At 36.8% G+C, this 12,367-nt stretch overlaps 1 protein-coding gene across 1 annotated transcript in view; it reads right to left on the reverse strand.

The window, feature by feature from the left end:
* Positions 1 to 537: 537 nt before the first annotated feature.
* The window catches only part of SMARCAD1 (SWI/SNF-related, matrix-associated actin-dependent regulator of chromatin, subfamily a, containing DEAD/H box 1), a 45,666-nt gene continuing 33,836 nt past the window's right edge, over positions 538 to 12,367 (reverse strand). The window contains exons 11-24 of the mRNA XM_063336525.1: positions 12,173 to 12,263; positions 10,830 to 10,929; positions 9,424 to 9,483; positions 9,154 to 9,229; positions 8,603 to 8,738; positions 7,457 to 7,594; positions 7,058 to 7,153; positions 6,064 to 6,181; positions 5,691 to 5,812; positions 4,361 to 4,549; positions 3,331 to 3,449; positions 2,227 to 2,409; positions 1,410 to 1,519; positions 538 to 1,103 (exon numbers count right to left, since the gene is read on the reverse strand). Of these exons, the coding sequence (XP_063192595.1) occupies positions 1,042 to 1,103; positions 1,410 to 1,519; positions 2,227 to 2,409; positions 3,331 to 3,449; positions 4,361 to 4,549; positions 5,691 to 5,812; positions 6,064 to 6,181; positions 7,058 to 7,153; positions 7,457 to 7,594; positions 8,603 to 8,738; positions 9,154 to 9,229; positions 9,424 to 9,483; positions 10,830 to 10,929; positions 12,173 to 12,263 (1,600 nt within the window). The 3' untranslated portion in view covers positions 538 to 1,041. The remainder of the gene's footprint in view (positions 1,104 to 1,409; positions 1,520 to 2,226; positions 2,410 to 3,330; positions 3,450 to 4,360; positions 4,550 to 5,690; positions 5,813 to 6,063; positions 6,182 to 7,057; positions 7,154 to 7,456; positions 7,595 to 8,602; positions 8,739 to 9,153; positions 9,230 to 9,423; positions 9,484 to 10,829; positions 10,930 to 12,172; positions 12,264 to 12,367) is intronic.

The following is a 12,367-nucleotide window of genomic DNA, read 5'->3' on the forward strand; positions in this document are numbered from 1 at the left end:
TCTTAACTACTCTGAGTTTAAAAGACCAAATTTCAGTCTTTTCCTCTGTCCAGGGAAACGGGCATCCTCCTCTTCTAGACCTCCTCAAATCACGTCCTTGCCAGCAGATTATAAACTTCAGGCGGAAGCACTGGAGGAAGCACATCTCATCATTGATAGTACTGAAGCTCTTCATTCCACTGAGATGAATTCATAGTTCACTGAAACTTGAAGAAGAGAGCAAGATATAAGCTGTGTGGTTAGGGCACCTAATTGTCAGGGAGCAGATCTGGTATCTACACCAAGGACTGACATAAAAATTGCAACCTGGGTGAAAAGTTTCACTTGGCAGGAATTCTGTTTTTATAATCGATATCCTAACACAACTGTGATTAGAGTATAATGAAACATTAGTAATTAACTACAGCCGGATGAAGCCAAGCCATTTCAAGTGGAACACTTCAGCTAGTTTGAAAGCTGCCTATTTGATTTATAACATGCAACACCCCCATATGTTTATAACATATCAACACCCCCACCCCGCCCCCAAATAACCACAAAATGAAAACACTTTGTTCATCTATGGAATTTTATTGAACAAGTTGATACAAAACCAGTACGGTACATCAAATGAACCAAAACAAGCAGGAACAGACTCGAGCATTGTCAAATAAGGCACATATAAAAAAATCTACACGCGTAATCCAGTGAAACAGACAGTTTATATATATATATTTGGAGGTAGAAATAATTACAAAAATACTGACAAATCTTAAGCAGTAGCAGATTTGTTAAAACAATTACTACTTAGGTCCCCATTTTGAAAAGTGGTCTGTAAAATGATGTTTATTCAGCAACTGATGTTGGCACATTCGGGCCACTTATATTTTTAAGCATCAAAAGAATGCTATCGGTGTTAAAAATTTTCAATACCATGAGGAATACAATAAAGGAACTACAAAAAGTTATAAATGTTCATAAAACTCATGGTCATCAGTAACATAAGAGTCCTTGGGGTACATCATCACCTTTCTTCCTTGAATTCCACAACATATTTACATTTTAGAGACCTAACGAAGCTTTTAATAGTGTGGCTATATCTGCTGGAATGGTTCCTTCTTCTCCTGAAGGAATAAAAACAAGCATTAGTACAGCTCAAAATACATCACATAAATAGACAAAAGTCTAGATCCCCAAAACTGTACAAAATCCTCTACTTGTAGAAGTCTGTCATTGATTTGTGGCTCAGACTCGGAAGACACTTACTGTCAAACCGAACAATAATCTGCACAAATACATCTTACTAGTTTATTAAACATGAAAAAAGACCAAAGGCTTGTCTGCATCAAGAACCTTGTTTTTTTTCAGAATAATATATTGCAGCAACCTTAATTCTCTTTAGTGGACATCATTACGTACAAGAGACTTACCTGAATCTGCTGCAGTCATATCTTGTTCTAACTTCAATTTCTGCTGGCTGATTTTGAGCATGGATTCTTCAATAGTCCCCTTACTGATTAGCTTTATGACTTTTACTTCTCTGAAAACCACAAAATAGGATAAATCCATTTTTATCATTTCTTTGGATTAGTACAAACGGGAAGGATGCTATGCCTTTGCTCAGATGGCAGTGGTTTAAAACAAGAAGGAAATGAACAAAAGGGCAATATTAAGAGCTTCTAGGTTTTCTGTCTAGACCAACTGAGCTCTGCGCTGCCAGAAAAATTGTTTTCTCCTGCACTGCCGGCCACTATGAAGTCTGGACGTTCACAAAAATCTCAGTTAATAGAAACAACTCAACCTTCCCCTCATCCCATACTACAGTTGAAATACCAGTTATTAAACATACGCTATTGCTCGTGTTAGCTTATTCTGATGAAGTACCCTAAAACAGCCCACGGTTTCACTCTTTATGATAGAGTGGCACTTCAGAGCTTAGAAGTCTCCTGAAGAGAACAGACAGCTTTGCCAAACAGTCCCAAAGACTTCAGATCTGACTTGAAATAGTTCCTAGTACCAGAAATTTGAGAATTATAGAGAATTGGAAAAAGGATGAGCATGTAAATAAGGTTTGTTCTGGCAGCAACACATGCTAAGACAATTTCAATTACCTAGCTCCCACAAAACCCATAAATGGTTTATGCAAGTGTCTGCTTAAAATGGAATTTTTAATAATACAAGTTGTCCTTCTTTTAGCCTCCTTTGAGAGCTTGCCTCCAAGAAAAGCCAAGCATTATAAAGACTTACCTTGTCTGACCTACTCTATGGCACCGGTCTTCTGCTTGCTTATCATTGTACGGGTTGCAATCAATGTCATGAAGAATAACAACATTTGCTGAGGTCAGATTAATTCCCAAGCCACCAGCTTTGGTTGAGAGGAGGAATACAAATATACCCATATCTGTATTGAACTGATCTATTAGATGTATCCTGCAGAACACAAGAAAACACACATTAGGCCTTAGAGAAAGAAAATGCTACACTGGCTCCAGAGTTGAATACAGGAATTAGGATGATGATCTTTCGAAAGGGAGAAGAGTGGCATTGCAAAGCAGCACTGAACTACAGACTTTTTGCAGAAAGAAAAAGGGTACCAACAGTCCTCAGCAGTGACCAGAGAAACATGCTATCGATCTGTCAAAGAGGCTTGGAAAAAGATTTTGGATGATCATAGAATATAAAGAGCAAGCTGGAGGACAAGGGAAGACTGAAGTACATGAAACAAAATGGGGGGAGTGGGGGGCATAATTTAGCTTCATGACTGTCTTCTGTACTAATTGCACACACAAGGGAAGTACCAGATTTCAGCTGTAAGTGGGAAGTAATACCACAGCAAGAATGACAGGTTTTTGAAATGAAGGAAAGAGAAACTAAAAAAATTTTAAAAAGAAATAATGAAATAGGAAACAGCAGAAAGCCAGCACAGCTCAAATACAAGAAAAGCACTGCAACGTTTTCAGCTGTGAAGGACAGAGTAAATGGTTCTACAGGAACAAAGAGGCTTATCTGCCTATTGTAACAGAGATACACTATACTTCCAAGGAATATCTACAGGTGAGCTTTTGTTACGGCACGCTGACACACAAGCAAACAAAACACACCACAAACTGCTGAAAACGAAGTTTTCCATTTTGATCACTAAGACTGTAACCCAACCATCTAAAACTCACCTTTCAGCCTCATCCTTACAAAGGTGATCTGAAATCAAACATTAAACCCCTTCTGCAGTCAGTACCCACTGACCACAGAATTCTATACGTTAGAAAACAAAGATAAAGGTTTTAAGTCACCTCCCCACCCCATGCACACATCCATTTTTTCTCTCTCATCTTCAGCAAAGAAGTCACATACCGATCAGAAATCTGTGTTTTTCCATCCAACCTAATATATCTATGTTGCCAATGCTTTAGGAAAACTTCCAAGATATCCAGCATCATAGTAAACTGGCTAAACAATACAACTCTGTCACCCTGGAAATGATAAAGCAAAACAAAGGTTTTAAACCACATCAGTTATGGATAACAAACTACACAAATAGTTTATTGGTGCAAATAAGTGATTCTACTTTGACCAAGTCTATTTTCCAAACTAAAGACTGAACTGAAATTCATCAAGTTAGGACTGATTTTCAGTGAAGATGTCGTATCCAGTATTTCTGCTGCAGTAACCCACCTTTTGTTAGTGCAATAATTTTCAGTTACTTTGTATTTAGGTGACTCAAGCAATCTAGAAATCCCATGTCAAATGCATAAATGACAGATCTATCACACCTATAAACATCAACAAAAATATTTTCATTAAAAACTTAAATTTAAGCTATTCTCCATATCGTGCACAGCAACAGCACTCTGTTGTCTGAAATAATCAAACAGATGCACAGCATACGCTTGTGCAAATTCAGGATACTCTGAAGTATTATGGTACACGCTTATTTGTAAAATAAGCCAGTTCGAATTTATGATTCAAAGCAGTAACTTCTTCTTACCTTTACACTGGCTTAACACATATGTGATTATTCTAATGTAATACAGTCTTCAATTGCCAAAAAAAGGTCAAAGTTAAGGAGCTACAAAAATGACACTAGCCCTCCATACATTGAGAAAGTAGCGTTAACTCAGGACAAATATTCTGAAACTTGGAAGAATGGGAACGCTTATTTGAGCTGTCTCTAAAGTGATGCGTGTAGGCAGGATCGCACATTAAAAGCTGTAAGTATTGCTTTGCAATACTGCACATGCACTAAATCACACTGTAATACTCCAGAGAAAAGCAACTGGGTTGCATATACAGCTAGCAGACGTTAATTTAACCAGTTATTTAGAACCACCCTTTAGATGGACAGGAAAAGATGTTAGATGTTTCAGCCACCTGTAGTACCAACCTTCTCTTTAAGGTCGGAGAGTATGCGTTCCAGTGCTCTAAACTTTCCAGAATCCAAGATCTGATCCATGTCTAACTTGAAGTCACTGACATGAGAATATTGCTTACAAAGCAAATGCAGCTCAAAATCTGTCATCACTGTCATATCTTCAAAGATAAGGTTGGGGTTAGCATCACAATGTGTGGGTTCCTGTTAGCAAAAACGAAGGGAAATAATGCAATACACAGTTTCAACAGAGACATGAAAAAAGAAAAAAAACCCAGAACTACCACACATTAACATCCAAAATTTCTGAAAGAACAAAGTAGCACAACTAGACACAGACAAATGCCAGAGCGTGGCTCATGCAAGCAACAAAAGATGAACCCTGCAACCCCAGGTTTAGAGTAGAGGATCATTACTTTGCAATTTAGCTTTTACAAGAACTTGTACTACCAAAAACTAAGTTATATGCTCAACCTCCATAGCAATTACCTAGTTCCCATCAAGCCCTATGACCTTTTACCCCTGTATCAGACCTCTTCCCCTGAAGACACATTCCCTAAAAGGGAGGTCCAATCCTTGGATAGATGGTAGAAGACATGGGAAGCCCAGCCCAAGATGTAGGGTGGGTAGAGGGATGTCATGCCTGGAAGAAAGAGGAAAAGAAATGCCACATCTGGAGAGTACGATGGTATGAGTAGGAATAAAATGGGACAAAAATCCTTCATAAACCAATGGGTGACTTCTTCCCTTCCCCCCAGCCTCGACTGGCTTTATTTTAAAACAAAGCTGCAGTTATTCAAAGCCAGCTGCAACTTTCTTAGAGCACATGCTGCACATTCAGATTTTTTTTATAGTTTAGAAAGAAGTAACAATTTTCCCCAAACTCCACAGGCATTAACCCCAGCCAAATTACAAAAAAAAAATATCCTCAATAGTTCAATGCTTATGCCTTCCCTATTTTAGTTCTGTACAGCCTAGATTTCTTGCTACTCAGGAAATACCACTAAACTCAAGTCCCCAGACAAGACTTTTCCCGTAAGTACTTTGGTTTTAAATTTTGGGGTGGAGGGAAGAGGTGTTAAGGGGGAGCTAATGGAAAGGAGGTGACTGTAGTCCCACAACTGTTCTCTCCATTCTAATATCTGACACAAAAATCAGTATTAAACACATACAGAGCTTGATTAGAGCACTGGATAGATGCACAGAAATAAAAGCAGCAACAATGAATTAAGTTTTGCAAAGACACACTTTTGACCAGAGGACTGACAATAAAAAAATAGATCTATTTAAGTAGCATTAGAAAGTCTGAGAAATTAAGGACTGCTTATGAATCTCATCACCTTACCTTAAGCATAAGCATGGACATTGTCCTGAGCTTGTCAGTTGTGTAATACTGACGGTGCAAGAGAGGGTGATTAGCCATTTTTCTAAGTTGCATCATTACATTTCCCATATCAGAGTTTTTCTCTGTAAACAAAGAAATAAGGTATATGCAGAAGTAATACACAGATGTCTATCCCATGCGTCTCTATCTCTCAGAACTTTATTTATAAGGATTGAATGTGACACTTCACCTGAACTTAGGAAAAATTCACACAAGGGATGTCATCAGTTTACGAGTGTTAGACACTTCTACAAAGCAAGGGCTGTCTATTCACATTTGAAATATGTCTGGGCATGAAAAAAATCCAGCAAAAGGAAATGAGACCCTCACATACCATTACTGTTAATAGTTTTCTTGAGCTTGTTTAAGAGATCACAGTATAGTTGTTCCTGTTTCTCAGACATGGCACATAGTTCAATGAGATCTTTTTTGGGAGGTAGTTGTTTAAGGACCTGACAAAATGAAAACATAACGGGTAAAAACTGTACTGTAGTGAAGGGTCAGTAATTCTGTATTATCATACAAGCCTGATTTTAAGCTACTCTATTCATTCTTCCTATCCAAACTCCTTTCATTGGCTGCAACTTCACTGTGTTGGCAATTCAGTTTACAAATTCAGAACTTTTTTGAGATTACACATCACTCCCTCACCAAGTAATGTCATCTACACACTCCAAAACGGCATGAAATAATAATACATGCAATACCTGGAACCAACAATCATGCTAATCAGAGATACCCCCTACAAGACAATGACTACTAAGTATGCGAGTGCGCAGAAACATTTTTTGGATCACTACTAAGTTTTCCCTTTCTTTTATATATGCAATTCTAAATAGAAGAATTTAAATAGGTTTTGGATTTTAGAATAAAAAAAGAAACATTTTGATGATAGCAAAAAACCCCCATACATTTCTAGACATACATATGCACAAATACATACATGCACATTCACTGCCTTAATCCTTTCAGTTACAATAAAACATCATTACTATAAAGTCACAACTATTTTTGTGGCTAATGTAGAGGATTTCTCACTTCTCATTGCTTAGCAGCGCACCAAATCATCTTTCGGTGATCCTTCCTAACTACAATTCCCAATTATAAATAGTCAGCAAATAATGAGCATGAAAACCCAAAGCTGCAGCAGGTCACATTTTTACTTGCAAACTCCTGAAAGATGAAAGACAGCTCAAGTTTCTTGCTCTTCCTAGATTAACAGGTAAAACTAACACTGACAAAATTTGACATTAAATTTTACTGTTAGTCTCAAAGATTATCAGACTTTTTGATAATATGAAACCATTATTTTGAAGATAAAGCATTACCTCATCTTTTACTCTTCTCAAGATGAATGGTTTTATTATCTGCTTTGCATGTGCAATCCTCTCCTTTTCATATATGCTTTGTTCTTCAGCACTCTTCTAAGGAAGATATTGTAAGAATTCAATTACAGTGTGAAGTTTTCAGCTGTAACAACACTACCTTAACTATTATAACTTGATGAAAAATCCACGCAGATCTAAAAGGACCATTAGTATTCTGAGATAGCCTGTTATGACACATTTTAACTTTAAATGGTTTGTATCACTGTTTCATTTTCTAGATTTTCAGAATCACATTACCTGTTTCCATAAGATACCAATGTAAAACAAAAGTTAAGCAGCAACATCAGTGTTCTAGTGAAAAAAAATAATGTTATTTTCAAAAGAATACATAATACTTACTGTTTTTGAAGAGAACATCCTTCGGATTTCACTTGTGCTACTGCTGAACATATGTGGCATCACAAAATTCAAGAGGGACATCAATTCCAACAGATTATTTTGAACCGGAGTCCCTGTTAGCAGTAAGCGATTCTTGGCCTATTTGTCCAAAGTGGGAAAACAGTAGTGAGAAACATTAATTTTCAACCTGTTCAGCTAATATTGGCAGAAATAACACAGCTACGGAGAACTAAGAAAGTGAGCTTGGTTTAAATTATAACTATTTAAACTTAAAATGTATTTAGATCTCATGGAATAATTTCCTGGTTAAGTCAACAAAATGGTTTACAGATCCACGGGGAACGGAGGACATTATCAATTTTCATTTCAAGAAGCCTAATCCAGACGTAAGAAAAGCCTTCCTGGTTCTATAAGAGGTTTTTCTTGTTTGGTTGTTTGTTTTTTTTTTTTTTTAAATTAACATGCTAACTGTTGCTCCCACAACATACCATTTCTAACGTGATATAGTACTTATGCACAAGTTTTGAATTGCAAGTACAAGCCATAGTTTAACTGCTTAAAGATCACCTTCTTAAAAATGCTTTTGATGAAAATATGATCTTGAAAAACAAATTGTAATAACTGATCATAAGTATATTATTACTGTACCAATACTACAGTGCTAAATCACAATGATTAGAAAAAGAGCCGTACTCAAATTTTCTCTTTTTCAAAATGCTGCTGCCTCAGGCCACAAGCTACAAGAAAAAAATATTTTTAAAGCTAGCTTTACTTTCACAGTCCTGTCAGAGCAGGTCCTTAAAAACTACAACGTTTCAGCACAAGTCATCAGAATAGCATTTTTACAACCTTCACTACTGTGGGATAAAACTGGAAAATTGCTTAATACTCAAACTGAATACTATCATCAATTTAATTATAACATCATTACAATGATGCTATAAGGAAGTTTATTACATTTCTTTGGGAGCTTGCCTCCCTGGAAGAGTTCACAATGCAGGATCCACTTCTAAGGCAACACCAACACTTATATCCGCTTGCATACTGCAGTTTCTGGAACATTATGTGTATATGGACCTTACAGTTAATTCTCCGTTTTCCCTAAGGAGTTGTACTCCCCAACCCAACAATAACTAAACCTCTTACATTAATTGTCATAAGGTGCTGGTAGCGTACAGAGCTCATGTTCTTGAGCATATGACCTTCATCAAAAATTGCATAGTTAAGCTTCAACCTGCGAAACAGTCCTCGGTCATCAGAGCTGCTAATTGCACAGTTGTATCTGTTGGGGAAAGATATCATAAAAGACAATACATGACAGTGCATAAGACAGAATACATAAGAGGCAAGATGTCAAACTGCCTAGAAGTAACCAACCATAACACAGTTTACTACTGGCAAATAGTTCCAGTTTACTTGATGAGCCAGTGCTCTCCACAACTTTACAAAAACCTGTGCAAATCTATCACAAAGTAATATGTATCCATTTGTATTTATTATTTAATAGATAAATAGCATCCAAAGCAACTATTACATAGTACCTGCTACAGCATTAATAAAATTCTAGTTAACCACTGCCTGAAAAAAAAAAAGTAAGTTCTCTTCCCACGTCACCAAAAACTAAATTTTGTTTTGTTGTACCACTAGAGGTCAGTAGTAGCTAACAATCTCACTTGTTTTTTAATTACTGTACTTACGTAGTTACAATCACATTGAAATCGACAACTTTATTATTAATGTCCACCCTGAGATGTTTCCGATCTTCTTGGGATCCTATCAAAGGACAAAGCACAATGTGAGCACAATTACTTATGTATAGTTTATATACATACAAAAATACAGTCAGCAGTAAGTGTCTACTTAAACAACTGTCTTAAAACAATGCTTCCATGAAAAATTAATTTTTTCCTAGGTTGACCATGCAAGCAACTGTATTATTGGGTTCATTTCTAAATTACGTTCCTCACCGTAGTAGAAAAGGACATTCAATTCAGGACACCACAGATGAACTTCTCTTATCCAGTTATCTGTAAGACATCAGTAGAACAAAAACCAAGTCAGTTATACTTTATTATATCTTATATAAACCAAACACCTGTTTTTAAAGCATATCCCTTTAAACTCTCCTGAAGGTTAAGAAACTTTGTCTAGATGCTGGAAAACTAATAGTATTTAAAGGAGATTAAACAACCCTCAAGTGCACTTTCAGTAACTCTTACTTAACCAGCTTGCACTTTCAACTCCTACAGAAATAGAACCTGCATGGTCTGTAACCACCATATAAAATAATGCAACAATTAACTTTTCAGCTCAATTTCTTCCCTACATAGTTAACTCCTCCAAAAGCAAAGTCTTCATTTGTCAGTACTTGCATCCAGAAGCGTTTCATCAGGAGACACAGTGCCTCTGGGATTTGGCAAGGAAGCCTGACAACTCGTCCCAGCTCCAGGTGTGCAGCCAGCAGAGCGACGTTGCCATGCCCAAGGGGAAGCTGGCCTGACAGCCAACACAAATGCTGACCCCAAACCACAGCAGAAGGGGCTCTCAGGTAAATGACACTTGACCCAGGCTGGACTCAGATCCAGAAGGCATGAGGAAAGCTGCAGGTAGACCGCACTTCCCATGCATCCTCATGCTGGATGGCTTGGGCCAACCCGCCACTACAATTCATGACCCTCTACCATTCACTTCGCAAAAGCACCTTCGCTGACACCTTTATGTACAAACTCAGGTTTTAAGTAACATGCATTCTTAAGAGTTATTTCAAAAAAATGGGTTCTAGTGGATTTTAAAAGAACACTGAAAATTTCAAACTGATGTTTAACAACCGGAAGCATTTCTGACCTGTGTTAAGAGAAATTTTTGAAGCCTAAAGAAGTATTTCATATTAAAAGCAGCATTTTCTTTCTAAATTAAACTTGCTACTTTCTCCTTTCTACAATCATTCAACAAACCCAAGTTTAACTCCACGGAGAACTAGTTTCTGCTCAAACACATCAGCCTCCCTGAGATACTTTATTCCACGATATTCTTCCTGCTTTCAACTGAGGTCATTAAACAATCAAAACACACCACTAAAATACAGTCAGACTCATCATTTTAGGATTTTGATCTGCTTTGACACATTCTATGCAAAGAGGAAAAAAGACTCCATGTCTCAAAGATGACTCAATGTCTCTATTCATGTTAGACCTAATTAATTCAGAACAAGCATGCCTTCAGTATCGTTTGCATTCCAATTCAAATACTTAAGGAGTTAAATATCGCCGTAATAAAATTAAGTTTTCTTTCACAAAATTATCTTTGTTTCACAGTCTGTCCACGATTTTTTTCTTTTTTAAACAAACAAATAATTTTGAAGCTTGTAACTTACCTAATGTTGAAGCTGGCACAACTATCAAATGGGGACCCATATTGCCCTCTTGGTAGAGATAAGCTAGAAATGCAATAGCTTGAATTGTTTTTCCTAAGCCCTACGAGAAAACAAATCCATTTAAACAAAATTTACAATCTATAGAACATAATAGTGTTTTGTACTTGTAAGACAATTACAGTGTAGTGAACGTTAACTAAAGATTACAAATCTGCACAGAAAAATTGTTCTGTTTAACCACATTGTTTTACAGAAGACAACTCCTCCTTAAGCACAATTGCAGGCAAACTCCAGCTCAACATTTGAGTATGAGGGATTCATCTTTTCCATTTATGAAGATTTCATTTTAGTTCAAGTTTATCCCGCAAATTTTCTTCAAAAATTGACCTTCCTGAAACCAGTGCTGCAGACAAGCAATCACTTGGAAAGTAATTGTTTCCTTCCACTTGAGCCAGTTGTACAAAGAATGTTCCAGCTATTTCTGAAGTGGAATTTAATATGGAAATCACATTTCTTTAAGATAAGTCTATGCTTCCATCAATACTCGCTTTCCTGTCTGCTGTATCATGGATTTAAAAATTTATCTTACCTACCAACAAAACATGCACATAAGGTAGTTCTTACAAATACGAAACATATGGAAGTTGAGAAACACTGCCTTAAGTCTTAGTGAAGCAAACCCATCCATTCACTCACGGGTCACCACAAGATGAACAGCAGCCAGGATTAACAGCAACTGACAATTCATGTAGCATTTAGCAGCTTCACCACTAAGTTTGTTCTGTTGCACTGTTATTGGTGGTGTCAGCACCAAACAAAACCTCAAACCCATAAGGCTTTCTCTCTTATCTCAAAACTTACACGGAGCGTAACAACAGGAGATGGCTGAAATGCTGGAGAAGCAGAAAAGGTTTCTACCCGCATAGTTTTTTCTGTATCGTTAACGACTGGTTTTGAAACTGATGGAAAAACGTAGAAGACAGGGGCTCACTACAACTAAATGCTGGACAAGTAGAATGAATTATATTTACAGGCAAGGATCTACTGAAATGAATGGTTTGAGGATAATCTGTTGTGGTAGAAACTGCTTCCATTGCATCAGAAGACACCATGTGACTTGTAATTATCAGAGTCAGTGAATCTTAGGGTAGCTTTGACTTTCAAATTGAAAGTATGAGCTCAGCAGCTTCTAAACATTTGGAGAAACTGTTTGCAATTTAAGTTATATTAGCTAAAACAAATTACTTACAATCTGCTTGAGGCTTCTAGGCAAAGAAAGAATTTAAACAAAGTCATTTTTGCAATACTTTTAATGATTCTTAAATAATCAGTTTCACACTTACCATTTCATCAGCCAATATGCCATTCAATCCGTGTTTATGCAGCAGTGCTAACCAGTTCAAACCAATCTTCTGATATGGCTTGAGTTCCAAACTGTTAAGAAATCAACCATATTTTATTTGTTTCTCCATGAAATACAACTTTACACTCACGTTAATCACAGGATGGTAAGTTTAATATTGCCTATATTTTAATGC

Source organism: Chroicocephalus ridibundus, chromosome 5 (genome assembly GCF_963924245.1).
Source record: "Chroicocephalus ridibundus chromosome 5, bChrRid1.1, whole genome shotgun sequence".
NCBI classification, from domain to species: Eukaryota; Metazoa; Chordata; class Aves; order Charadriiformes; family Laridae; genus Chroicocephalus; species Chroicocephalus ridibundus.